General features: G+C 56.0%; 1 protein-coding gene across 1 annotated transcript; it reads right to left on the reverse strand.

Annotated features, from left to right (window-relative positions):
* Nucleotides 1-1,108: 1,108 nt before the first annotated feature.
* TRPM2 (transient receptor potential cation channel subfamily M member 2) lies at nucleotides 1,109-20,706 on the reverse strand. Its single transcript, XM_026855408.1, has 33 exons — nucleotides 20,309-20,706; nucleotides 18,629-18,895; nucleotides 18,197-18,282; nucleotides 17,550-17,718; nucleotides 16,901-17,081; nucleotides 16,345-16,511; nucleotides 15,719-15,899; nucleotides 15,118-15,179; nucleotides 14,695-14,895; nucleotides 14,306-14,408; nucleotides 13,957-14,078; nucleotides 12,381-12,731; nucleotides 11,796-11,933; nucleotides 10,971-11,100; nucleotides 10,545-10,690; nucleotides 10,294-10,406; nucleotides 9,975-10,188; nucleotides 9,283-9,401; nucleotides 8,833-8,965; nucleotides 8,538-8,709; nucleotides 7,901-8,084; nucleotides 7,433-7,614; nucleotides 7,150-7,282; nucleotides 6,944-7,031; nucleotides 6,223-6,310; nucleotides 5,654-5,805; nucleotides 5,069-5,145; nucleotides 4,876-4,977; nucleotides 4,434-4,520; nucleotides 4,128-4,233; nucleotides 3,470-3,571; nucleotides 2,867-2,983; nucleotides 1,109-2,592 (listed from the first exon to the last, which is right to left on the reverse strand). Exons 2-33 carry the CDS (start codon nucleotides 18,821-18,823, stop codon nucleotides 2,467-2,469), a joined length of 4,527 nt encoding a protein of 1,508 aa, XP_026711209.1. The 5' UTR covers nucleotides 18,824-18,895; nucleotides 20,309-20,706; the 3' UTR covers nucleotides 1,109-2,466.
* Between the last annotated feature and the right edge of the window lie 7,140 nt (nucleotides 20,707-27,846).

A 27,846-nucleotide genomic window follows, 5' to 3' on the forward strand; every position in this document is an offset into this window, starting at 1 on the left:
TTAAATAACAAGATGTGGAGTTCTTTTGCTTTCCCCATCAGGTCCATGAGCTGGTACAAGTCACGTTTCCAAGGGTTTTGCCAAAGCAGGGGTTTGGAAGTTACTTTGTTTTCTGAAGTAAACAAAGAGTATGGTTTGACAGCCTGACTCCGGGAGCTGGAGCCACTGACTGTCACAGTAAAATGCTGGGGGTAAGGCAGGAGGTGAAGCAAGGTGGATCTTCTTTCCTCTGGCCTTTGGTGCAACTCACACCTCTCCAGCTGCCTTGGTCAGGCTTGGGGGGAAGAGATCCCCATGGAGGGGAAAGTTGGGGGGTGGGACCCTGGCAGACCCAGGGAGCCTTTCACTTGGGAATAAAATTATCCGTGGTGATCTCAGCTGGGTACCGAGCTGTTATCCCTCAGCATCCTTCTGAGAATGAAATCCCCCTGGTAACAGCATCCTTTAAGTACCAGCATCCCTCAGGTATGAGCATCCACAGGGTACCCTCCGGGGGATGCTCACACCTGAGGGCTGCTGCCAGCAGACCTGCCCGTGGCCCTGCCCAGGGCTGTGGGTTCTTCCAGGGCAGTCCCACTGCCCTGGGAATCCCTCTGGCCCCACTGCCCCGGGCTGTGGGCGAGCGGCCGCGGGGAGCCCTTTAGTGCTCTAGTCGAGTGTCTCGGCGATTGTTCTGAGGCTGCTCGCGGTTGGGGGCTGCGGGTCTCGAAGCTGTAACGCGCGATCGCCTCTTCCCTCCCCGGCCATGCCCCGGGCGTGGCCCCCCTGCGCCGGCTCTCGGCGGAGCATGGTGGTGGGGGACCACGAGGAGGCCGGTCTGGAGGCCAGGAGCCACGGGAGAAGGTGCCGTTGCCACCGCCTTGGCACGCAGCGTTGCTTTCCAGCAGCTCCTCACACTGACTCCAAACGTGTCAAGTCATCTCCGCAGCCAGTACGGGGCGCGGGGGGGGAGTCTGCAAGCAAAGTGAGTTTGTGCGACAAGATTGCGGGTGGGAATGCTCCAACTGGGCTCGTGTTGGACATTATCTCCAAGCATGGCCTCCAAGAATGGCCCCTGGTTAAATAGCTGCAACAGACCACCAGCCTTTAGTTATTTAATACATGGTTTATTGAGCTGGGTTGACTAAATTGCCAGTCTGACACACACACACACCCCCCTCCGCCTTGCCAAGCCTCAGTGAAACTGCAGCTGTACTGTGGTGGCCACCAGTATGGGAAGAACAGCCCTGGCTGGCCAGTGTCTGATCCACCAGGAGAGAGTGGGAGAATTGAAATCCCTCCCTGAGCAGTCCCAGGCATAATGTGCCACCATGGGGTTGTTCTGGGCTGTCAAGAGATGTCTCCACTGTGCCTTGTTGTTCGTGAACCAAAGAATCAAGAATCGCAGAATCATCTCAGTTGGAAAAGATCTTGAAGATCATCCAGTCCCACCATTAACCTGACATTGACAGTTCCCAACTACACCAGATCCCTCAGCGCTGTGTCAACCCGACTCTTAAACACCTCCAGGGATGGGGACTCCACCAAAGGAGTGAAGGACCCCTTAAGAGCAGAGATGTCTGGGATGGGCACACTGATGTCCTCTTTCCTGTCCCTGCCCAAGGGACCACAGAGCATGGAGCACCTCAGGCCTGGCAAGCTGCCCCTTCCCATCCACGTGCACAAGGGGATGTGAGCAGGCAGGTGATGTTTAGCTGGTGCCTTGGCTCAGGCAGAGGGAAGGAGTTCAGCTACAAGATGGTGCTACAGTGTACACACACACGCAGGATCACACAGCGGTATGGGACAGGGCCGGTGGACCTGCACGGAACTATGAAACTGCAGGTATATAAGCCAAAACCTGCTCACACCTTCAGAAGTGCTGGCTCACAGCTCAGGACCATGTTGTTGGGTCTGAGGCCACCAGAGACATGGGGACAGCTGCCACGGGAGTGACTTGCAGGGCAGTCAGTGCCTTTAGGTGCAAAAGACCCCAAGCCTTCTCCAGGCTGTGGCAGTGAGGCTGTCAGGGCTCAGAGCAGGAGCAGGGGAGCAGAGGTGCCCGTGGATATCCTGGGTGGAGGGGGAGCTGAAGCTGGCAGGTCCCCAGTGCCCACACCAAGGCAAAGAGCAGGTGGGTGCCAAGAGAGGGAACACCTTGCAGGAGCAGCCCTGTGGCTCTGCTTGGCCCAAGCCCTGGGCTAGTGCTGTGGCTGATGTGGAAGCACCACGACACAAGCTGGGGCTGAGCTTGGTGGCTTGGCTGACCAGGATGCTGTGTAGGCACTGCCCAGGCAGCCCCTGCCCCAGGCTAGTGGTAAGGGGCTAGTTTTCCTCCCAGAGACCTGCAACGTTCATTCATGGAGGCAACCAAAGTACCCAGTCTCCTGTCGCTGCCTGTGTGTTACGGGTGAACTGGGGTAGAGCTGCAGGTCCCAACCAGAACCTAGTCTGGGGCAGCAGGAGCCCTGGACTGTGCTTGAGGACTCAGTAGTAGGCGCCGAGGAGGGTTGAGACCTTGTGCAGGAGGTCCTTGTGGTTGGCATGCAGGGGGATCCTCTTGTCCAGCACCTGCCAGCGGATGCACAGCTCCGGGTCACAGCCCTGAAGGAACTGGAAGAGGACCAGAGACATCACATACGTGCTGCTGGCAAGGGGCTGTGCCAGCCATGCTCAACAGCACCTCTAGTCCCCAGCCCCCTGCCCTTTCTTTTTGGGACCCTGTTGCAGTGCCACCCCATGTTCATCCCCATGTTCTTCCTTTGCTGCATGCAGCTGGAGAAGCCCACTTCTGATGAGAGCAAGATCTGGGTCTGGAGATGTGGCTCCCCTGACCCGTGCCCTCTGAGAACCAGGTCCAGGAGCCACGGAGATGAGAGACCCGTACCGAATTCAGTCTCTTCATCTCCACATCGTTCTGGTTGTCAAAGTGCACGCTGACGGCAACTGTCTCGACCCAGGCATTATCAGTGTTGCGGGGGTCATCAAGGTACCCCTTGTGTATCTGTGCATGGGGAGGGAGTGCCACGTTAGCAGAGCCTTCACCACCTCTCTGAGGGTATTGAGATGCCACGGGGGCAGTGGGGCATCTCCCCACAGCTCCTCTGCCCCAGTGGAGACCAGTGCCCTCTTCCCACTGCAGCTGGAGCCATGGAGAGCAACCGCAGCAGGCAGAGACACTGGTGTGTGCAGCCCACCCCTGGGGTCCCCAGGCTGCCTCTCAGAACCCTGCACCATGCAAAGCTCTTAGCGGCATGTCTCCACCTCCCTCAGCCATTCCTCCCCCATTGGGAGCAGAGCCCAGAGGGTGATGCACCCTGCCCCTGTACCCTGGGGACACCCGTGTGCACCCATGCCACCATGAAGTCCGCATGTCTCCGTGCTGTGGTGATGTCCCTGTGTGCCTGTATGGCCGTGATGCCAGTATGCCCTTATACTGGGGTGATGCCTGCATGCCCCCATACTGCTGAGACACCCGTGTGCCCCCCACCTCGGTGCCTTGTTTCAGCAAGGTCTGGAACTGGGGCCAGAACTCGCGGCGCAGGATCCACTTGAGCTTCAGCGGCAGCGTCTCGCCTGGCTCCAGTGACCCCTGTGCCAAAGCAGTTGTCAGCCACGGGGCCTGCCATCAGCCCAGCCCAGCCCAGCCCCACACTTCCACCAGCTTGGCCATCGGGCAGTTGCCAAGACTGCAGAAGATGTCACAAGCTCTGGTGGGGGGAAGCAAGCAGTGGTGGTGTCTCCCTCCCTTCTTTTCCTGCTGGAAGTCCTCAGCTGTGCCCAAGCAGGTGTCTGCATTCACCTGATTTAACACCTGGGTGTCCCTGTCAAAGGATGCTATGCCAACAGCTTAATGTGCTCACATGGAGAACATGTGACAACTGAAGCTGTGGAGAAGTAGAAGGAGGTGGGAGAAACAGGACACAGTGGGTCAGGGTGGGTGGGGGTATGTACTGAGACCACCACTTGCCCAGCACTTGCGGCATCACAGACCTGCACGCAGATGCTCTGCAGGAGGGGCAGAGACACCTCCTCTAACAGAGCTGTGACACCCATTTGTGTTTCTTCCTTTTCTGTGTGGCAGCCAGCCGCCAGCGGGTCCTCAGTTCTCCAGACCCTTCTGCCAGCTGGTTTCCACCAGCTCTTACCCCAGGCAGAGCCCAGACATCCGACAGTGGGTACTGGGCCACTAGAACTTCCAGCATCTTCTTCAGGCTCTTCCTTATGATGGACCCATCCAAATTCCTCCTCCAGCTGTGAGAAAGGCCCCTGTCATACTGCAGACAAACGCAGCTCCACCCTGCCCAGCACGCTGGCACAGGGTCCCACATTGAATGGGCAGCAGTGGGTTTTGACGGGTCCCAGTCTCTCTGAGATGGCTTTGTGCCCCCTTTTTCATTCCACCTCCCAGCCCCGTCCTGGAACAGGACACCTCTCTGTCCCCACATGCTCACCGGGTCACAACGGGGTGCAGGGCATGGTTGGGCCCAAAGCAGTGCAGCCTCCCGCGGCCTCGCAGCCCCGTCCTGCCCATGGGGTTCCTGGCAGGGAGAGAGCGAGGGGGCTGGGGTGGTGCCCGGGTCCCTCTGTGCATCCCCTCACACTGATCAAAGCCTTACACACTGCCCCAAATTTCCCACTGATGTCTGAAAAGAGGATTCACGATATCACCACCACTGCACTGCATCTCTTCTGGGGTGCTGGGCTTTTTTCGGGGGGACACAGCCCTGAGGACTATGTGTGCCATTATCCCTGCCCCACCACAAGCCACAGAGATGTGGGAAGGGGCTGGATGCACTCAGCCCCCCCTGGATTCTCCATCTCCCACGTGCCTTGCCTACAGCATGGCACCTCAGCTCCCACCTCAGCCCTCTGCCCCACGGCGGATGCACTCACAGTGGCAGCCCATCCTGCACGGTGTAGAGTCCATGGAAGCTCTGCCGGTCAATCAGCCCATCCATGGTGTTATAGTTGATCTTCAGGAGAGACTCCAAGGAGCTGGGGGACAGGAGGCAGCCCAGCAGGGAGGGCTGGCTGTGCCACCTGGGGGAAGGGGCAGAGGAGCAGGGAACCACAGTGGGACACTCACGGGCTGAATGGGTCCTGCACGGCCATGTCCTTGTGGTCAGCCGAGTAGGCAGGAGGGTCGTAGAGCGGGAAGTCCACCTGCAGAGCACATGGCCGTGTCAGGCAGGTGGGGACTGGGACCCCCAGGGACACTTTCTGTCCCAGTCCTTCCCTCCGCCCAGCTTGTGGCAACACTCCCAGAGGCATGTAGGGCTCCAGGCCCTGCTTGGGGGCTGAGCTCAGGGTCTCAGCTGGAGGGTTGGTATCTCTCACTCATGCCCCCATGGAAGCCAATGTCAGATCCTGAGCCAGCCCTGATTCAGGAAATGCAGAGGCAGGTGTTTGTTCCCTCTATCTCCTAACTGAGCATCCCTAGGCATCCCTATCACTACAGATCCCAGCAGAAACAATACCTGTTGAACTCTCTTTGTCCCTGGAAGGGCCTTGGAGCAGCCGCTCCAGGAAGCCACTTGTTCCAGGGCTGGGAAACAAGAGCTCCCAAGTGTGATACAGGCACGATGATGGCTCTGTTCTTCTTCCTACTGCCATCAGGATCAGCCCTGTGGCCCTCGCTCCCAGCCCCGCTGCCCAGGGTCACAGCTCCTACCTCCCAGGGCACCTTCTCATCCGGTACAGGGAAGCGGAGGGTGTGAGATCCTGGGTAAAGGAGGTTTCGGGCAAGCACGTGGTATGGGGGCTGGCTCTCCTCAGGTTTCCCCTCCAGGTCAACATCCTTCATCTCCGGGGCTTTGCTGGAGCCTGCGATGCAGACACAGACAGCAAGCCCCGCAAAGCAGGGTGATGAGTCTGGTGCTGCCAACCGTCACTCTGCTGAGGGGGCTGGCTGGGTCTCTCCATGAGGATACTCATGTTCCCTGGGGACCTGGTCCCCAACTTCCCTTCTGGCAGGCCCCAGAGGAACCACCCTGGGGATGCTGCAGTGGAAAGCCCCAGCCATGGGCTCCAGGGAGGGCTCTGGTGTGGAGGGGGAAATGGCTGCAGGAGGGGCTGGATGGCCTCACAGACCCCCCAGACCTCCTTGAGCCAAAGGAGTCTCTGCCTCTGCCTCGCTGCTTAACTGAGGGGTGCGAGGGGCTGCTCAGCCCTGGTCCACAGTGAGTGCCAGCGCAGGGCTCTAGGATTCCCTGAGCTGGGGTGGAGGCAGGCTGTGCTTACCCATGGGTGGAACATCCTCGCCTGAGCCAAATCCGTTGTCCTGCAGCACCTGCATTATCCACCTCAGGGCCTGGGCACTCTGATGCACCTGCATGGGACAGGAGAGGGGTCAGGCCCCCCCCAGACCCAAGCTGCCCCCCGGGCTCCCCTGCTTGAGTGCTGGAGGATGCGGCCCTGGCAGGAGACACTGCAGCCCTTGGCTCCTGGCTGCTCATCCCCCCATCACAACAACCCTTGCCGTGCCCTGGTGCTCAGCTTGGAACCAACCCCAGGGAAACATTTTTTCAAAGCAGGCAGAAATGAAAGTGGAAACAGCAGCCGTGCTGCAGCCATCTCAGAGAGGAGACGCCAGGGCCTGGTCTGGCTCCCTGGCACCCCATTACTTGTGCAGGGTGTGGAGCAGCTTCATGGGGAGGGGCTGGAGAGTCCCCCATCTCCAGGTTTGGAGGGTCTGGCCAAGGAGAAAAGATAGGGTGCTTGGGGTGACCAGTGGAGGCAGAGGCACATCCCACCACTTCCCACCTTCATCCTGTTCACTTTGGAGTTAAACAGAATGTTTTCCATAAACTTCTTCCTCCTGGATGCTACCGTTTCATCAAGGAAACTCAAACTGGTTTAAGGGGGATTGATTCAGAGGGTCTTTCTCTTGTGCTCTGGTTCAGTTGACTCTGCCTCTGGAAAAACCCACCTTTCTTAGGTACTTGCTCAGATTTTGCCTCACCTGGTCTTCCAGAGAGACCAGTTTCTGCTCCACTAGCCCTGTCCTCTTCACCTGGTCCAAGTCCAGTAGCTCTACCAGTACGTCAACCCTGGAGGAACAGTGCAGAGAGGAACCCCCTCAGCAGCCACCCCTGCACTGATCCCAACTCTTTCCTGCCCAGGTCACCAGAGAACAGAAGGATGCCCCTGTCCCAGGAGTGTTGGTACCTCTGTGCAATGTCTCGGATCTTTTGCTCTGTGTTCTGCTTCTCCTGGCACTGCTGGTGCTGCAAGTAGTTCTCTTTCAGGTACATCTCCCAAGAGAGGAGGGCAGCTTCTTCATTCTTCTCCAACTTCTTTTCTGCCAAAGGAAGGGAACAGCAGTGCTGTCAGATCCCTGGGCACCCCAAACCCCGGTACCACAGCCCAGACATCAAGCCTTGTGGCTCAGTGCACAATGCCATTCCCTGGGGAGGGGGAAAAGGGCAGGGGGGGAGATGCTGGTCCTCACTGAGCTGCTTGTAGCATGTGGCTGGCCTGCGGAGCAAGCCTCGCCGGACCAGGATCTGCAGGTGGTTGAGGAGGATGAAGGGTGGCGGTGCAGGTGGCCGGCCGTGGTACTCCTCAATCAGGTCATGCCGCTGGAACTTCCAGATCTGGTCCGTGTGCTCCTGGACCTGCTGGAAGGTGTAGCTGGGGCAGAGCCCAGGTGTCAGCTGTGCCGTGGGGATGAGGGAGCACATCATGTTTGTATAGTGCCCCAGCTTCTACCCATCTCCCTGATCAGCCTGGTCTGCACCTGCTACTTCCACCATATCGGTAACTCCCCCAAAGCACCCCTGTGCTCTGGTCAGCATGTGCCCCAGGACCCTCCTTGTGCTTTCTCAGCATGTGGTGCCTGGTGCCCTGGCCATGGCCAAGCCTGCAAACAAAGCCAGCTCAGTTCACTGTCAGGAGCCTGGAGCCAGGCTAAACTCACTTGAACATGGCGATGAGGAGGTTGAGGAGGAGGATGTTGGTGAAGAGCAGGTACAGGCACAGTAAGATGACTGTCAGCCACTCTGGGAAGATGGGTTTCTTGTTGTCCTCATTTGTCTCTGGGCACTTGGGCTTGTAGGGGTCGGTCCCATTGGGGCTGCACTGGTCAATGTTGAAGTTGACCCCTGCAAAAAAGCATGGCAAACCTCGCGGTGTCTCCAAGTATGTTGTGCTCTCTGAAAGTGGCCAGCATCAAGGGAGCTTAGCACCAGGGAGGGACTTGACCTTGATCTGCATCATCCCACGTGCTCTGCTCACTGCCACCAGCTTTGCAGCTGTGGCACCGCACTGGATTGACTCATGCTCCTGTGCCTTTGCTCCTGAGCTCTCTTGACCACGTGGGCAGGTGCAGTCCCTGGGTTTGCATTGGTGGCAACACTCCCAACGTGCCAGAGCAGGGCCCCATCCCCACGCCCTGTCATTGCTCCCTCCTGGTCTCACGTTGTGCTTGGAGAGGAGCCCCGTGCAGGACTTCCAGAGGCCAACGTGGCAGGAGTAAGGCAGACAGTGGCGTGAGCTTGGTACCCCTCAGCCTTGTCGCAGCCGCCCTGCTCGTGCCACAGACTGGTGCCCCTTACCGTCGATGTAGGAGGGAATCTGCCCAAAGATGGTCAGGTAGGAGTGGTAGACCACACCACGGAAAAGCCACTCTACACGTTCCTCGTTGTGGATCAGGATGGCCTGCTTGGCAACCCCAAAGGACACCACCCACACTGCTAGCAGGAAGAGGAAGAAGAAGACATCCTTCATCTGCAAAGACAGAGAGGAAGCAAAATTGTATCCTGGAGCAAACCCCACTCCAGGATAGGATAACATGGGTGGCACATCCATCCCATGGCTGATCAGCCTGGCACGATGGAGGGAGGCTCTCACCATACGTTTCACAATGATGATTTTGGGCCCCAGTGTTTTACTGACAGTGAAAATGTGCATCAGACGCAGGCAGAAAATTATAAAAGCCAGTGACAGTATGATGCGCCCAGGATATAAAGTTGACGGGATCAGCCTGGGCACAGAAGAGAGGAAACATCTCAGTACCACCAGCGTGGGTTTTTTCTGATCTCACAGCATTTAATTTCTGCAATCTCAGTGAGCTTCCCCGGAGTGCTGGGTGAGAGTTGTGGCCTGAAAAACATATCTCCTAAAAGCAGCTGAAAGCAGAGGCAAATTGGTTAGAAAGAATCATGTGACCACAAAAATACTTGTTGGCCTTTGGAAGAAGAAATTGCGATTAAAAAACCTGCACAATTCCCATACTAGTTTTGTGGCCTACAGCTGTGGCTTGAGCCTGCACACTGCTAGGCAAGTGGCTCTGCAACTCACCTGCAAGACAGCCCTGTGATAAACACTAGGATGGCGCAGATATCCAACTTATTCCAGAAGTCCTTGAAGTACAGGGAAGCCATTTTCACAACCCCAAACCCATCTGGATCATGCAACAGCTGTAGGGAAGAGAAGAGCGGCTGGTGTTTCAGTGAAAATGTAAGATACTCATGTGCCTTGTAGAGGGGAGGGACCACACAGACCTGCTGGGCTTCACTGGACCCTCTTTCTTACCCAAGGTTAACATAAGCCTACAGAATTTTCTACAGGGACATGGAAGGAGCATGGGGAGAGATACTTGAGACATGGGGCTCTTTAGTCTGGTAAAGAAAGGCACTGAGCTGTTGAAGCAGAAGCTAAAAAAAAAATCAAATGTCAAGCAAAGCCTGGAAATGCTTCTGTGAACAAATGCCCAAGGAAGGAAGTGGTCCCTCCACCTCCTGATGTTTTCAGCTCAAAACAGTGTGTCTTTCTGCAAGTACCCAGGGCCAAGCCAGACGCAGCCACAGAGATTCTCGGGCCTCAGAGGTTCGGGGAATCTGTCAGTCCCTTGTGCTGGAACCTCTCCCAGTGGATGGTGTCATGAGAAGAAGCATGGCACCGTGAGTTATGTAGGACCTCCCAGGAGCACCCAGAGGGGTGTCTCTCCCTCCTCTCACCTCCTCCTCACCTCTACTTTGCCTGCCCCATACCTGGCGGATCTCCTCGCACACCAGGGAGAAGAGCCAGAAGTAGATGAGGTACTCCCGCCACGATGGCGAGGGCTGGAAGTCAACCATCAGGACGTAGGCAAAGAACAGGAGAAAGGTGAAGTAAGAGAGGATGTTCATGAGGAAGATGACGACAGGTGCCGTGAAGAAGGCTCGGAGGCGTGTCATGCAGCCCATGGGCTGCACCCTCTTCTCCCTGTGAGGAGCAGGGGTGGAAGTGGGGCTCAGCTGACCAGGGAGATGCCACAGCAGCTTCTCCCAGCCAGCATGGGTGTACACATGCCCCAGCTGCAAGAAGTACCTGAAGGTGATGAGGCTGGTGTAGAGAAGGGGGAAGAACAGCATGCACACAATCACCCGCCAGAGCCCGTTGTCCACACACATCTTCCCCCACCAGACTTTGGTTAGAAAGGCCTGTAATGAGGGAGGAAAAGGCCAGCCTGTCAGAGCAGGACCGCAGGGCAGAGTCCCGCTGCTGCCAGAAAGGAACCCTGGACCTGGGGCAGGGGACACTTGCCACTTTCCCTCCAAGCACCACTGCTGGGAACCCACCTGGACACCCCCATGGGACACAAAATTCATGTTCTTGGCTTCCAATGCCAACTGCAGACAGGTTGTCTTCCCCCAGGCCTCGGACACACGCGTGAGGAGCTTCTGGGCTCTCTCCTCATCCTTGCGGTAGCAGTCTGTGAACACGCCTGGACAGACAGGTTCCAGGCAGACAAGGCTGAACTCCAGGGCCAGGCTGGTGCTCAGCAAGGTGCCCACAAAGTCACCCTTTGCAGCAGGATCTGGGCATTGCATCACACAGTGGCACCCTCTGTGCTCCCACCACCCCTGGCCACAGCCCTTATGGCACCATGACCCCCATTTGGCACCACCCAGCCCACCCATCACCCCCAGACACCTCCTGGGCAAAGCCAGCTTGCCCTGCCGGGTGCGAGAGCAGTTCTGCGTTGCTGGTCCCCTCCTGCTCACCGATTGCCTTTTGCTCATACTGCTCGGCCAGGGCCAGCATGTCATCAGTGGTGTCAGTGTCTTCCTCCTCCTTGGCGAGCTCCTTCAGGATTTTGCTGCAGGCCAGTGCAGCTGCCATGCAGTCCTGGCTCTGGAGCAGAAGAGGCCAGAAAGAGGGTGGGGGTGTGCGTCCTATCCTGCAAATCCTGGCAGTCCTGATGAGCCCTCCATGGCTCCCACGGGAGGGAAGGAGGGTGTCCCAAGCAGACTGCTGCTCAGGAGGGACAGCTCACCGTGACGAGGGCTGAGCTGTGCTCCCCTCTGGGTGCAGCAGCAGGAGGTAACCCCCTGCCACAGGGAATCGGGGGACAACCCTGCTCTTGTGGGAAGCCTCGGGTAATGGGATGGCGTGACTTCACGGCCCTGGGGTCACCATGCCGCCGGCCGCACTGCGTCTGGCCCTGGGGATGCTGTTTATGGGTGGAAGTCTTCTCCACCACAGCTGCCATGCCCCTGTGTCCTGCCTGCGCTATGCTGAGCCCTCACTCAGCCTTTGCAAGGAAGAGCACAGTTCTGGCCCAGCACATCACTCTGCCCGCAGAGTACATCTTGGCTGGGAAGGGAAGGATCTGACACCATGGCGTGTGTCTGGGGATAAGCATCAAGTGTCCGCAGGCACACGAGCTGGCTCCCATTTGACTGGGGGTGAGGCTCAGGCGCTGCCGTGGGCCAGCTCTCCTGCTGGCTCAAATGCCAGCAGGTACAATCATCTTTCCACTTGAGTCTGGGGGGGTTTGGCTCCATCTGAGCCTCTCAGCAGGGATCGATAGCTCTGGGCTGTGATACCTGGGCCCAGATGATTTCTGCCAGCTCCTTGCGGTTCTGGACCACAGCCCAGATAAGCAGGTCACGGACCGGGTCCATGGTGAAGGTGACTCGGCCAGCTGAGCGCTTGTAGAGGGAACGGAGACTTGACCCCTGGACCTGCAAGATGTGCGATGGTCAGACCTGTTCTCCTGCCAAGAGGCTGCAGAGGTCAGACAGCCCCAAGCCCAAAGCCACCCCCAAACCCTGGGTGCCTGCCTCTGCCACCCATGGAAGGGCCTTTTCTGCAGATAGTGGGGTGGCCAAGACTGAACTCATCCTGGAAATTTGACTTTTTCTAGGGCCAGATCATGTGGGGATGTGCCCATCCTGCGTGGTGCACCCAGCCCACTGGCTCCGGCCCACCAGAATCAGGGCATAGGAGGGTGGGAGTCACACCTGGAATGGGTGGGGCAGATGACTTGGGCAGGACTTTATGGGACTTCAAGTGGTATTCCTGAGCATGCAAGAGAACAGAGACACAGCTGCAACCTCCAAGAGAGTTTCCTGAGCCGGAATCCCCCTCCCTAATGCAACTCTACAACCACGTAACCTGGAGATGCGTACATTCAGCTTGATGTGTGGGACAGGGATGGAGAGCCGGGGCCGCTCCGTGTGCTTGGGCTTGGGGTAGAGAGGCTGTGTGGAGCAGCCCAGGAGCTCCCGCAGCACCTGGGAGACATGGTGCAGTTGCACTCTTGGCATTTTGGAGCCAGCTGCGTGCTCTCTCTCCTCCAGCAGGACCTTCTGCAACTTGCTGTGGAACAGGCAGGATGGGGCCATGTTGTCGTAGAGATAAACCAGGGTGTCCCAGGTGACAAACTCCTTGAGACGCACTCCCTGCTCCAGGAACAGCTTCACAAACTCTGGCTTGTTGGAGATCAGGGCGGCTGCCATCACAGGGTGGAGATCTGTGGGCTGGCAGGCCAGAGACAGAGGTGAGGGGCTCCCCCAAAGACACACTTCTGGATTAGTATGCCCTCTCCTCTGGCAGTGAACTCCTCTGCTCCCTTGGCTGCTGACGGGAGGGATGGGGTAGGGTAGAGGGTAGACCCTCTTTCCCCTGCTCACGAGGGTGCACCATACAGATGAACAGGACCTCACAGGGTTGTACTCTGTACACACTCTTCAGATGAAGGATCATGGTGCTGCCATCTGGATCTCAGCCATGGGGAGACTGGCTGCTCCCAATGGTCACCCAGTTCAGCCTTTGTGGCATTTTCCTTTCCAAGGCAACCTTTACAAGTGTTCAGAAGTGAAAACAAAGCCCATGGGTAAGGTGGTACATGTCTGCCCTGGCAGGAAGGTACCTGTTGACCTTCTACCACAGATTGGTTTCAGCCTCAGCTTTTCATACCAGCCACATCAGTCCAGGGCTGGAGCACCTTATAAAAGCCCTGGCCTCCATTGGCTAATCTGAGAGCCTGCCTCATCCTCCCTTCCCAGCAAAGGTGTAGATCTTGTATAAGCTGTGCATTTTCACACCATCAAAAATATCCTCATCAGGATCTGGATTCCCACCAGCCCTTCCCAATCCCATGAAAGGCGTGTGAGCTGGGGCAACACAAACTGTCGAATGAAATAGGAAAATCCCTTCCAAGTCCCACAGCCCCACAGAAAGGGCACAAACCCTGCTCAGCTTTGACTTCTCAGCATAGGATGGCAGAGCTGGGTTGTGGTGCTCACTGTCCCACTCTGTAGTAAAGTTTGAGCAGGGAAGCACCAGGCTGGGAGAGATGAGTTTAGAGACAAGTTGCATCTGACAACATGGCACGAGCAGTGACCACAAGGCAGAACTGGCCAAAGGTATTTTTTGCTCTAGGTTGGTGAATTGTCTTTAAAAGACACTGGTTTTGAACAAAATACCAGTTGCCTTTGTAAACAATGGTAGGCCACATAGGAACTTTACAAGCAATGAATTGCAGGGTGTGCTCAGCTCTGCTTTGGGTGTTCAAAGCACTTCTGAAAAACAGGAGAGATGAGGAGCTCCTAGCAATGTGGTAGGAGTTTAGGGTCCAAAAGAAATGCTCTCAAAAACTCCCCCTAGGGACAGCTGAGATGAAACATACCCTGAATGTCCACAGTCCTCAAGTGGGACATGACAAGCTGTAAGGCTGACCAGACAAGCAGCACAGGGCCTTACCTTCCACTCGTGGTCATCCGTGAAGATCTCACTCCGAGCAATGTCCACCCTGTTCCAGGCCACAGCTAACTTGAGCTGGTGGTCCCAGTTCTCATGACCAAAATGGTCCTGGTTCCGTGATGCTGCATGCAAAGTACTTGTGTTAGAATAGAAGATAATTTACTGAGCGAGATGATACCACCTGGAAGCCCCCTTGAGGTCTGGCCCTTTGGGAGAAACATGTCTCCCTGATCAGCTGTGCAACATAAGATTTGGGGAACCCTTAAGTAAAGCAGCTGCAGGAAGCAACTTGTAACCCCCATCCCATTCACCTCTCCCCACCCCCCTTGAACAGTTCCCCACCCCTCACCTTTGAACAGGGCCTGGAGGATGGCCACATCCACGTCCTGCTGGCCATATTTGCCCTCTCTGAAAATGGTCAGGAGCTGCCGGCTCCTCACTATGTCTTGGATCTACAAGGAGAGCCACGGGCAAGCAATCATCAGCAGCATCTCCTCCCTGCTGCTTCTCACAACCCCCTCTGCCCAAAGGGAACAGGCAGTGGAGGAGCAGAGCTCAAGCCCTTGGAGTGCCCACTAGGACAATGCAGAGCATGGCTGTGGGGAGATGGATGGTCAGCAGAAGATGAGCCTTAAACGTCACGCTGGTAGCCTTGCTGCTCATGGGCAGGGACCCCTGGGGGCCCCTTTCGTCTCCACATGCTCATCGAGAGGAGCTGTCTGCCTGCAAGAGGCTCACCTTCTTGGTCCACTCCACCAGCTTGCCCTCAGTGAAGAGCTCATAGGTGTCATGGAAGAATACACTCAGCTTCTTCCGGATCAAGGCAATGGTTATCTTGGGCACAGGCAGACTGGCCACCTGTGCAATGACATCGGCCACACGCCCAGACCCTTCCACGATCACACAGGGTGTCCCATTGGTGATGGCGTTGTAGATGGTCTGCAACAGAGCAGAGAGGCTGGTCCTAATCCCACCCAGGGGCCCTCTCTGAGCCCGAGATCCCCACCGCTGCTGTGCAGCACTCCCATCCAGCCGCGTTTCAGAGAGTGTGGCACCACACCCACACCAACACCAGCGAGCAGCAACCGGGGCAAGGACTTGCCCTCTCCCACCACCCCCATCTCTCAGCTCTGCCAGGAGCGGGCACGAGTGGTTCCTTACGTCGAGTGTTCCGGGGCCTCCTTCCAGCACCACACACACAATGGGGATCTTGATGGCGACACCTGCGGGGAAGCAGAGCCCCGGGTCACCTCCCTGTGGGGCAGCCCCTGCCCATACTGCTGAATGCTGTCCCCTCTCAGTGGCAGGGTGCAAAAGGTGAGGTGGGAGCACTGCCCCGACATGCCAGGGTCCGAGAGAGAGGGGAGATGGCAGTCCTGCTGCTGGAGCATGTGTGTGCATCTATTAGAACAGATCATTTGCACAGTGAGAAGGTACCACCTGGAAGCCTCCTTGGAGGTCTGGCCCTTTAGGAGAAATTACTATCCTTGATCAGCTCAGCATCACAAGGTTTGGGGACCCCCTTTGGTGAGCCCATAAGTCAAGCAGCTGGCAGAGAAAGGCTCTTTGATTTGTGTCACTGAGGAACCAGGCTCCACATTTACCATGACAGTCCTCTCAAACTCCTTGCCAGGATCCTCCAGGGAAGCCACAGCCTCCTCTCTCACTGGAGGCCAGGACGGTCACCCCTTACCTGCCTCACCTGCCCTCACCTGCCTCAGGCCTGGACATGTGTTGTTACCTCCTGGATATGTGTTGTTACCTCCTTTCACTTTGGTCTGCTCCGAGATGAACTTCTCCAGGCTGGTCCTCAGTGGGATTTCCACCCCATACCTCCCGTGGGTCCCATCGTCCACCAGGATGAAGTGGGAATGGTTGCTGTCCAGGCATGACAGGCTGCCTTGGTTCTCCTCATCCAGTACATACTCAGCTGGAAAGCCACCCTGCAAGGTGCAGGAGGAGAGACTCTGGCAAAAGCCTGGCAGGGCTGCAGAGCAGCACCAGATGCCCAAAGTATCCAGCACGTGGGAAAGGAACAGGCTAGCACGTGGGGACAGCCTGGCCAAACAGCCACCACTGCCTGCCCCACAGTCCTCATATCAGCCTTGCCCCAGGCTCCTCTGTCTCTGCTCCACCTGCCCTCACACCCGCAAGACTCCTCCTAGGAGAAGGGCAGCACCTACACAAGACACTGGGTGGGACAGAGGGGCTTCGCAGCAAACATCAGCCTGGGACTGTGACTCCTTCTGGTGCAGCTGGGTTCTACCAGGGCTGCCAGGCACAGGCACGTCTTGAAGCACCCGTTCCCACCACGGTCCTTGGCAGAACTTCCCTGGCAGTCCAGGCACAGGCAAAGCAAACGCATCTCCAACTCTCCATGGGGCTCACCATGGGGCAGATGAGGCTCTCCCGGTTGTATACGGTCCCCCAGGTGGCTATGCCAATGGTGACAATCTCGCCCTCCTTGTGGCTGCAGCTCAGGATGAAATCTCGCACTGCCTCTCCCACCTGTTTCATCACACCAGTGTGGGACCCTCCCGTGATGATCCAGGCCCCTGCGGGTCAGAGAGGGGCTTGGGAAGGGGGAGGCTCTGCTCACAGTGATCTCTTAGCAATCCCCTTGATGTGTGCAGGAACACCTGGTCCTCAGAGATGTTCCATCCCCCAGAAGATGTCTTTCCTGCTCACGACATCAAGCCCTGGCAGCACAGGAGATGCCTTCTCTAGCACAGTGTTGCATCTCTTGGTCCAGCTCCCTGTGCGCCTGCCTGCAGTGGCTGAGCAAGAGCAGTCCATCCCTGGTGGTGGTAGACTAGACGGGGGCCTACACGCCTCCTGGGCCAGCTCTGTGTCTCCACGGCAGCCCAACTCACTGAACCTGGCACAGCCAGATGACAGCCCCCTCTCCCACTGCAATGGCAGGGAGACCCTCTGCATCTCTTACCAGTGGTCTGGGCCACTTTGACTAGACCTTGCCGGAAGATGTTCTTCAGCCTTGGCTTCATGATGAAGTTTTTGGCTCCCCCGGTGACTGAGATGAGCAGATTGGGTGCATCGAGGCCCCAGTGCTGTGTCATGAGGTGGTAGATGACCCGTGGAGGGGTATCTGAGGACACGCGCACATACTGCAAAAAAAGGGAGCATACATGTGTTCTGGGTGAAAACAACAGAGTTGGGGTAACTCTGACACAATTTATCCTGTCCCAGCAAAGAGACAGGACCATTTCCCTGCAGAGTCCTGTTGCTGCAGCCCAGGTCTTTGTGCATGACCTTGTTCCCATTTGCTTCCCTGGGGCTGAACATTCCTGAGGTGAACCTAAGGACGAGGACAGGGAACAGCCACTCCTTGAAGAATGGGCCTCACAGCATGAAAATCACTCTCATAGTTTTAGAAAGGGACTAGGTACAGGGCTGGGAGACAGAGAGGATGCTGTCCCACACTGTTTCCTTTGCTTGGGTCAGTGTTGCCTTTGGGGCGTTTCCACACTTTTCTAACCTTTTCTCATTCAGAATGGAAATATTCACATTTCATCTGCCATGGCAAGACCTGAACACTGTCTCCCCGAGCACCACAGATGGGAAAAACAGATCACCTTCCCCATCTTCTGTCCCAGGCCCGTGAAGTGGATATCACCGAAGGCATCTGTTGGCATTTCCTGGATGTGCCTGCTGGGGTCCCATTCCTTCCCCAAGAAGATGGGAGGTTTGGCAGCATCTTCCGGGTGCTGTTCCCTGAGATAGCCACACTCACACACAGTCCTCCTGAAACACACACCACAAACTGCTGAACACAGTCTAGGCCAAAAGGCAAAGCCCAGCTGGCCCAGGCAGGAGGTGTTGGCATTCTCAGAACACCACAGTCGCCAGCATCTCCCACCCAGCTCGTCCTCCAGCTCAGAACTTGTGCAGAAACAAAGGCATTGTTTGAGAGGAAGTTTAGCAAAGATTGGTATTTCCTTCTGCAGAGGCTTAGGATAGGAATATTAAGGTTGGTGTGGATGAAGGATGGATGAAAATGGCTGCATGCAAAAGCCTTGGAAAGGTTCCTGACTGGACATGGGATATCAGTCATGCGGTGACACACAGCAGGGTGAAGAACCAGTCAAAAAGGAATTTGTGAATACCCTTGACACCAGTTCCCCTCTCAGAAAGGTGGGGTTTTCTGGTGTTGTAGCTTTGGCACCAAACACCCCTTCTGTTTTCCTGGCAGGGGAGGGGAGTGAGGGACAGTCTGACTTACCCAGAATCTGACGTCTGGGAGCTTTCAACAAAGTAGATGCATTCTTTCTTCTGAATGTTTTCAGGAATCCATGAGATGAGATTTTCCTGAGGGAGCAGGAAAAGCAGCAAGGGTTCAGGGTTTCTGCAAAGGGCCAGAAGTTATGCCCGGGGTCAGACACCCTGGTGCTTGGAGCACATCTGGGTGCTTCTTCTGATGTGAAGGAAGAAAGCTCCATAGCTATCTGCAAGGACAAAGCCAATGCACTCTAAGGAGAGGAGATATGAATGCTGGACATGTATCTATCTCAGATATTTGGGGTTTCTCTGTCTGTCCCTAAAACTAAAGCAATCTGTTATTAATGCTCCTGTTAATGAGTCACCAGATAACTCATTAACACTCTTTGGTCAAGTGTGACCAACCACCCCTCCTTCCAGCACCTCCTGAACTTGCCTTTTCGTTGCTGCCAGTGGGGAAATGTGCCTTCCGCCTGCTCTTTGAGACACTGCTACTGCTCTGGTGGAGGTTGGGGACCACCTCGAAGTCACTCATTGTCCTGGGGTGCATGGCAGGGCCGTCTCCTCTCTCGGGGCACACCTTGTTCAGCTCGGAGGGGAGCACCTTGGTGCGCCGGCCACGTACGGCCATGGCTGCTGTGTCTTGCCCCGCTTGAGCTCCTCTCTCCTGTCCTTAGGCTGGGAGGTCTTGAATATCTTCATCCTGAGTGCAGCAGAGAAGAAGAAGAAAGATACCCATGGAGTTGGAGCACTGGGGTGTCCTGCCTATCATTCCCCAGGTGGAGAGACATCCCCTGAAACCTGCTAAACCCTTGCCATGGTCTGGACACAGGGGCCACGCAGGTGGTGAACCAGCCTCAACATGCACGCACTGCCCTAGGCAGCCTGTCAGCCTCCAAAAATTTACCCCGCCCCGCTTTGCCTGTCAACACAGCTGCTGGCCTGCCTGCTCCACTGCCTGGCCATCCACCAGCCCACAGATCTCATTTGCGCTCCACTGCAGGCAGCTGGGCTATTTCTGGCCGCAGGGAGAGCAGAAATCAGGTCTCTTGTGTGAGCAGCCTGAGAATGGCTCTGCATGGGAAATCTGTATCAATGCGCTGGCTGCAGAGACAGGGCCCTCCTCCATAAGGGAGGGGATTGTGCCCCCTGCAAAAGTTCCCTGAGAGTCCAGGGCTAAAACCTAGATGCACACAGGCATGCTGCACAGCAGGGACTGCAAAACTCCTGAGCCCCTCCAAAATGCTCACAGCTCCTGTCACTGAGGTCCTGAACTGCTGAGGCTGGTGTGCTGCTGGAGCAAGGATGGAAAAGCTCCTAGGTGTCTCGAGCCCAAAAGGGAATGGGGAGATGCGATTAGGCAGTGGGGAAGTACAGCACTCAGGTAAGGCACTGGCGAAGCTGTGGGCTCATCAAGCGGGTGTTTAAGGAGGATTTTGGCTGCCTTTCTGCAAGCCAAACTCTGTATCACACCCAAGGGTGGGGACCCCTTAGCGGGGGAACAAGGAGCCCCAGGGTCAGCACTGCTGCAGGCAGGGAGCGGCGAGGACAAGCCTTTTTGCCAGCCCCCTCCCCGGCTCCCTCTGGGACCTACGCAGCCCCACCGACCTTAGGAGACAGACTTCAGCAAACTGTCTTTCTGCATCAGCACAACCCACAGCAGATCTAATTGCCTGGGAAAGAGCTGTCTGAATAAGGTCAAACACACCCCTAATTCTTGTTCCTGACCCCCCGGCTGGTGGGGGTTTGGGGCCTGGCCACAAGCAGCTTATAAACCCATGCGGGAAGGGCTCTCCCACTGTCTCCTCCGTGGGCACAACTGTGCTGATAAAACACCCAGAATACCTGTCCTTAAGGGCTCCGGGGTCAAGGGCAGAGCCTCTCCCACAGCATGCTGCCTGCTCCCCCGGGCTCGGCAAGGACCACTGGAGGGGGCTGCACCCCTGAGGGGCCTGGCAGCCTGCCCCACCGCAAGCAGCACGGGTCCCCTCACCCCGGGCTGACAGGGTGATGCCCACACACCCGTCCCGATGGGTGCTGTGCCCTGACCGCAGGCACAGAGTGCTGCCTGTGAGCCATGCCCACCCCCCTGCCCCTCCAGCCAGGCTGCCTGTACCTGGCCCACAGTATCCTCTGGCCGCATCACCAGCTCCTCTGCTCCGTGCTTGCCACAGGGATTCAGTCCCATGTCCTTCTCCTCCCGTGGGTCATTTTCTCACTGGAGATGCAGATGATGAGTGGAGAATAGAGCAGAGCTGCCTGCAGTGAGGAGGAGATGGCAGGGCAGCTGGCAGCCAACCAGCAAATCAGGCTGTGGAAGCGGTCCCTGCCGAGAAGCCGCAGCGCCCAGGCAAGATCTGAGTTTGCTCGAGCAGCTGAGTCACGCTCCCCGCTGCCTGCAGCAGCAATTTTCCACCAGCAGCCTCCAAGAGTGAAGCCTCCCGCTGCCCCATGCAGGGCGAGATGCTGGTGTCCAAGCCCCTCTCGGCAGATGTCACGAGCAGGGGTTGCTGGGGGGCGGCAGGGCCCTGGCACACCGATGCTGCCGGAAAGGAGTGGCAGCCTGGTGACCCTGATGGAGGCTTGGGTGCATCACAGGCTTGGCAAGGATGATGAAAAATCCCTCCCCAAACTATCAGTTTCAATCAGTCATTATAGTATGAAAGTGTACTAACTTTATTTATATATATATTTAAAATATATATGTATTAGTTATACACTGTGATGTGATGAGGGAGTGGAATTTTACTGGAGACTTTTAATTTGTTTTACTTAAATATGAACAACATCAAAGACAGTCCAGCCCTGGAAAGGACTTTGCCTCTGGAAAGCTTAGAGCTGTCCATGAGGGATAAAGGACAGCTTCATCCCTGTGACAACCACGGGAACACCAGCATCCCAGCTCCCTCCGACACGACTTTGAAACCCTCCCAGCATTGCCTGGCATCACAGATCAGTAACTCGAGCGAGCCCGACTCCAGGGACGCCTGGATCAACAGACACGTGGCAAGAACGCTGCAGAACTAGAGTGGCTTTGCAAAGTTCTACTGTGGTTAGCGGCTGGTAGCGTGGGTGTTAGGGATTAGTCCAACTGTGTTGTACCTGAACACTTGAAGGGCATAAAAACTCTGGAAAAGTCACAGTTGGGTGCCCTGATTGGCTGGGACACTTCATGTGCATGAATAAATATTTAGTAATTCCATGCTTTGCATCCCAGCCTCTTGCCTCAGTCAGCATGGACAAGGTGCGAATTTTCGTAACAGAAGGCCTGGGTGAGGAACCTCACTGTCACACCAGAGGCAGCTTTCACCTCCCTGTTTCAGATGCTCTCCTTCTCCCATTATGCTCCATGCCCTAAATGAACTGGCTTCTCCACTGGATTTGAACCCACTTAACTTGCATTTGCCGCAAAATTCACTTAGCAAAACCAGCATTCATCTTCCTCAGGAAATGTGCTGAGCAGCAAAGCCAGGCCAGGAGGGCAGCCAAGGCAGCACATGCTGCAGCAATGAGTGATTTGGCTGACTGTGGCTCAGCAACAGGTACACCTGGCACCCTTGGAGCGAGCCGAGGGTCTGGCAATCTCACAGAATCATCTGAGTTGGAAAAGCCCTTGAAGCTCCTCCAGCCCAGCCATGACCCTCACCCTGACCGTTCCCAACTCCACCAGATCCCTCAGTGCTGGGTCAGCCCGACTCTTCAACCCCTCCAGGGATGGGGACTCCCCCCCTGCCCTGGGCAGCCCATTCCAACGCCCAACAGCCCCTTCTGCAAAGAAATACTGCCTCAGAGCCAGCCTGACCCTGCCCTGGCGCAGCTTGAGGCCATTCCCTCTGGGCCTGGCGCTGGGTCCTTGGCTCAAGAGACTCATCCCCCCTCTCTGCACCCTCCTTTCAGGGAGCTGTAGAGGGCCAGGAGGTCTCCCCTCAGCCTCCTCTTCTCCAGACTAAATCCCCCCAGTTCCCTCAGCCGCTCCCCATCAGACCTGTGCTCCAGACATGCACCAGCTCTGTTGCCCTTCTCTGGACACACTCGTCATTCAATGGACTTTTGGGGGTGAGGGACCCCATTGTGGGTGGTGGATGGGTTTCTGCCTCTTACTGGTCCCTTCACAGGTTTTTCTCTTAGCTGTAGCATGGCCAGCTCCCTCCAGGCTGCAAGCTGCTGTCAGCAGGCAGCTGGGAGAAGATGCTTTTGCCCAGCATGGGAGGTGATTTTCATACCCTGATCACACTTAGTGTATTCCAGGCAGGTGAGAGCAGCTAATCTGGGGAGACAGCCCAGCCTGGCTGGTGGCATGGCGTGCCTGGGGCAGAGATTCCAATAGCTCTTGATGGAGAAGACTGTAAAATATAATGGGGCAGTGCTGGGAGACAGCTGGGAAGAGAGATGTTGCTGGTTCTGAAATGCAGACACATCCTTCAGGTTTGGGGCTGAAGCCCTGCACCCTGCTTTGCGTTGCAATGGGCTCAGGTGCAAGGGCAATGCATTACACAAACAAGAAGAGTCTGAAGGAAAAGGCCGTGGTGCGATCATGTCCTTGAGCTTGCTTTCCAGCCAAAGCATGTGAGTTAGCATAGGCCATCTATGCAATGAGTTCTTCTGGTTTTCCTGAACAAGAGCAACAAGCTGAGACATTTTGCTGGGAGAACAGATGAGACTAATAAAGCAGTAAATAAAATCCATGTGCAATGCTTTTCAGTTCAGTTGTAATTAACTCTGCACTGCCAAAAGAACTGAAGCCAGAATTGCACATTAATTACACGTTAATGTGAATGTTCATCCGCTCTCAGTTGGCTAGCTCTCTGGAGACCAGAGCTTTTATTTCACTTTTGCATATGCCAAAACCACCACAGCCTGGTGGGACCCGCATGGAGCCAGCATGCTGGGGTGGTTCCCGCTGCTTCTCCTAAAAGCCCAGCCTAACCCCAGCAAGGTTGAAAGCAAATCCTGGCAAATTAACATCCCTGTGTGACAGCGGGAGGATGAGGTAAGAGCATGAAGGACTCTGGCTGCTCTCCCCTGGCTGTGCCCACACACACGTCCCATGCCCCAGGTCAAATTCAGCCAGATTGATGTTTGTGAACCAGAATGCTTTTTGCTGCCAAAGAGCAGCAAACATCTTGCCAGCACCATGGAGCCTTCGCTGGGATCAGCCCCTTGCTTCGGGTCTCTCCCAGAGGTGACCCTGTCTCTGTGGGAGCCCCCTCTCCTGCCGGGACTCAGTCCTCCCATCATGGTGCTACCCTGGTGTGGCACTGCTGCTGCGGGTTCCAGAGCCTGTCCCGTGCCGGCGAGGAGGAACCTCACTGCAGGGTGGGGAGGGTGCCATCCTCCTTGGGTGGGCAAGTGTTCCAATAACCTGGCAAGGGACGACAGGTACCCTGGTCTGCCATGGAAAGGGGCTCCCTCCTGTGTCTTCCCCCTGCACCCCAAAGGTATCGTTTGGGCCCATTTCTTCAAGAAGTTCCTGTGAAGGATGCCTCCTTCCAAGGGCCTTTCCTGAGCGATGCCTCTCGCCCAGTGGAGACAGAGGCCAGCACTGGCTGGGAGGGGGGGACCATCTGTGCTGGAGGCACCGCGGCCACCAGCCATTCCCCAGGCAGGGCCGGGGGCACATCCCTACAGGGCTGAGCAAACAGGCATGGAAGAACCAAGGTATGGCCCCTCTCAGCAACCCCAGTGCCGGCCCTCGATATGTAAATTGTCAGCTTGGCTCCAAGCCTCATCCTGCTCCTTTGGCCACCGGAGAATGGCCCCATTCTCTGCCAAGGCTGGTCACGGCACCTGCCCCCCCACGCGGCCAGGCCCAGCTTTGGGGACAGCAGGAGGGTTTTGCACTGGCTGGCACAGAGGGCAGGTACTGACAGCGGGGAATCTTCAGCAGAGGGACCCACTGCTCCACTGCCCGGACACCTGTTAGGATATTCAGCCACGTTTGTGTTCCTTCGCTCCACCACCATCCATTATATATGGCCAGGATGGATTGGTGGGGCTCAGTTACACGTGAGAAATTCTATCACAGGGCTGGAATAGAATCAAGAAGCAGCAGATCAAAGCCTGTAAACACCTATTGTCTGCTGAGGATCCGTTACAGATTCAGCCTCTTAATCCCTCCCCAGCCTCAGCACAGGCTGGCAGCTGGCACAGAGCAGCTCTCATGGGGGGATGAGCTGACACCACACTGCCGCACAGCCGCAGCACCAGAGCGGGTTGCTCTGTGCTGACGGGGAGGGATTTTACCGAAAGCCTTGCAAGGGTTGGATCTTTCTCTAGGTATCAGAAAGCTGCTGGCAAATGTTCTGCCTCCTGCTCCCCTGAAGTTCTGGGGAAGGACAGAAAGGGCCACCTGGATGCCTGGCATGGCCTGGGGCCTCCAGCAAGAGGATGCTACTCAGAGGGGACCTTTGGGAAGTACAAAAGAGCCACCTCCAGCTTGCCAGAGTTTCCCAATCTAAATCTCTGTGAGATTTTCATCTTTGCATCCATCTCCAGGGCCCAGAAGGCACTGAGAGGCTGCGGTCTCCCCAGGCAGACTCACCCCAAGCTCGGCTGTCCTTGCTGGGGCAGACACGGCCCCCAAAACTCTTGACACTGATGTTTGCTGGGAAGCAAAGTCTGGCAAGGTGGCAGGCAGGTGTGGGCAGCAGCTCAGCCCCAATGCCAGGGTCTCCCCGGCCACCCGGTCTGTGGGAGGGGATGGAGTGGGGCTGCAGGGAGGGCCTGGCACCCTTCGGGACAGGCGGCACTTGCCACTGCACAGCTCTTGGGGACACCCCAGAGCAAGAAGGGCTTTGGGTTTTCCCAAAGAAGAGACTCCCTAAATACGAGGCACATCATGGCTGGGGCCACTTCTCCCATAGGCAGCGCAGACCCTGGCCTTCAGGAGAGCAGACACGGGCCCCTCTGGGGATCTGCTTAGAAGAGTCCCAGCGGACTCTCCCTTTCCCCTTCCCCTCCCAGAGGCACATCCCCACAGCAATGAGCAAAGCAGCACGGGAGAATCCAGCAATGGCTCCTCTGCTCCAGTTCCAACACTGACATTCCTCTCTCTCTACCAGTCCCTGGGCCGTATCCCACCCTCTCCCCAGGTTCACAGCTGTTTCCTTCTCTCTCCCCCAGTGTCCAGGGCCGTACCCTTCCCACTCCCCCAGTTCTGCAGCAATGAGCAGCACAGAAGCAGCCAGGCCTGGCCCCTCTCATCATCCCCCGTGGTTTTATTTCAGAGGGACCCCGGGGGGCCTGGCCCCCCCACTCAGAAGCAGAGCCAGGGGAGGTGGTGCACATGGTCCCCTGAGCCCGGCTCTTCCTCCCAGACCCTTCGCAGCCATGACGGGTCTTTGCTGGTCTCTGGGTGGCCGCCCAGCACTGAACAGGCATGGGAGAACACACACCATCACGGGTCCACACCAGCAGGGTGTTCGAGGGGGACCCAAGCAGATGGGGCAGGTACCCCTCAGCCAGCAGCTTCTGGCACCTGGATGCCTCCAGTGCTGCTGCTGGGACTTGGTGTCCTTTCAGCTGCTGGCAGGACTTGAAGGTGCTGCTGGACGTCATGGGGTGACATCCCAGGGCTCTCGCAGGCACACCCAGGAGCTCCTCCAGCCTCAGAGACAGACCCCATGACACAAAGCCCAGCTGGAAGCGTGCTTCACACCTCTGTGTTTGCTCAGGCCCTTTTCAGGTGGTCCCTGTTGATGGTGGTTGTGGTGCATCTCCTTTGCACTCTCCCTTCAGATCTTTATATATATAAGCCTTTTCTCCAGGCTGAACAGTGCCATGCCTCTCTCGAGGGCACACTGTGCCCCATCATCCCGATCACTAGTGAAGCGGATCAGACCCAGTGCTGATCCCTAACGATCAGCCTCCATCTAGGCTTCACACCACTGGGCAACACCCTCTACTTCAAGACTTAGAGCACCAACATTAAAAATCACTTCTTCACAGATCAGCAACTATTTGCAAAGTTCTGCCTTCTGAAAGGGAATGAAAATGCTCAAGCAAAGGAATTTCTGACAATTATTAAGACTAAACTGTGATGTATGAAAGCTTTGCTTGTGTTTTGCTTCATTTGTTTCTCAAGGACTCCTGACTCCTCAACTGTTTCCTTAGGTCCCTCTGTCTATTTAGGTAAGATTGAAACGCTCGTTAGGCTCCCGACGTAAATCACTGAGAGCAGACTCGAGGCCTTCAGTGGGCACTTGAGCAACTCCTAGAATGAGATAAGGGGGGCTCGAACAAAGAGACACAGAGACCCTGTTATAGGGAGGATGATTCTGCTGATTTAGGAGGGAGGCGCCTGGACTTTACTTCACAGCGCACTCTCCGGAAAGAGGGTCACTAGCGAACACTGTGAAGACTGCTACATCTTCCCTCCACCACTGAAGTCCCTCACCCTATTCCCACTACACATGCTCGGACTATGTAAATGAATTCTGGGAACTCATTATCCTAAGACACCCCTTTCCAGGAAATCTAATGAATGTGTATGATTTGTGTGTGTGTAAACTGATGTCCCTTGCAAATTCTTGGGAGCCCTTATGGTGGAGAATCCCCAGGGTGACCCCAATACTGCTAATAAAGAAGTCCTACTGAACAGTAAAAACTTTTAAAGTCAATTGCTTTGTTTCACCTCCCCCAAAGCCTTCTGATATCTCCAGAACTATGAGAAGTTTCTGTGTTATCATTTATTGGCCTTATTTAGCATTTTCGCCATCAAATACAGGAGCTCAGAAACATAATGCAGGATCTGTTGACTTGCTACCGCCTCCACTTTCCTGGAAAATGCTATTGTAGCACTAACATCCTGAAACCACCTATCTGAATTATTTTGTGCTCCCTGCAAATACACTGAGGATACCACCAGGAAGCTCACAGAGCTCCAAAACCACAAAGGTTTTAAATCCCTTTGGCTGAGGTGGGTCTTGGACCCCCAAGGGAGCTACAGGTGCAAACCAGACCCATCATGCCCACAAGAGTTTGTGCACAACAGTTGGGAAGGTTGTGAGAAAGAAATGTCACTGCCAAGGCCTGCCCTAGAGCTGCACATACACCACAGAAAGCCCTTGGAGACAATTAGATGGAGAAACACAGCCAGAACCACCTCTCCTATCTCTGCTGTAGACCAGTAGTGCTGGACTTTTGCTTCCCTCTCCACTGAGGGACTTCAGGACAGATTTCATGAAGGTCAAAGGCTGCATCATGACTCTCAAGTTAGAAAAAAGAACTGCTGAGATCAATCCTCACTGTTTGCAGTGGCTGCCTGTTGGCTCACAGTTGTCACCCAAACTCTTGTGATATTCTGCACTGAAACTAAGCTGGGTCCTGACCTCCAGGACTGCCCAGTCCTGTCAAGTCAGCAGGAAGCACCATCAGGATCAGGTCCTGCAACAGCTGTCTCCGTCCACAGCAAGATGTGGGTGCTCCCTCTGAATATTTCAGCCAAGTTTCATTAGGCAGGAGCTGGAGTTCTCAGGGCCTGTCCCTGCAGTGCAAATCCATTCCTGATCCTGCTGCTCCTGTAATGTTATTCAGACTGCAGAGAAGGGCCCAGGAGGATGGATCTGCAACCTGACACTTACTAATGAACACGCACCAAAAAGTCCTATGTAACCACTGCCAGAGGCTGTGCAATCACACCCAAAGACACAGCCA

This window comes from Athene cunicularia (genome assembly GCF_003259725.1).
Source record: "Athene cunicularia isolate RWA chromosome 9 unlocalized genomic scaffold, athCun1 chr9_part2, whole genome shotgun sequence".
In the NCBI taxonomy this organism is placed as follows: Eukaryota; Metazoa; Chordata; class Aves; order Strigiformes; family Strigidae; genus Athene; species Athene cunicularia.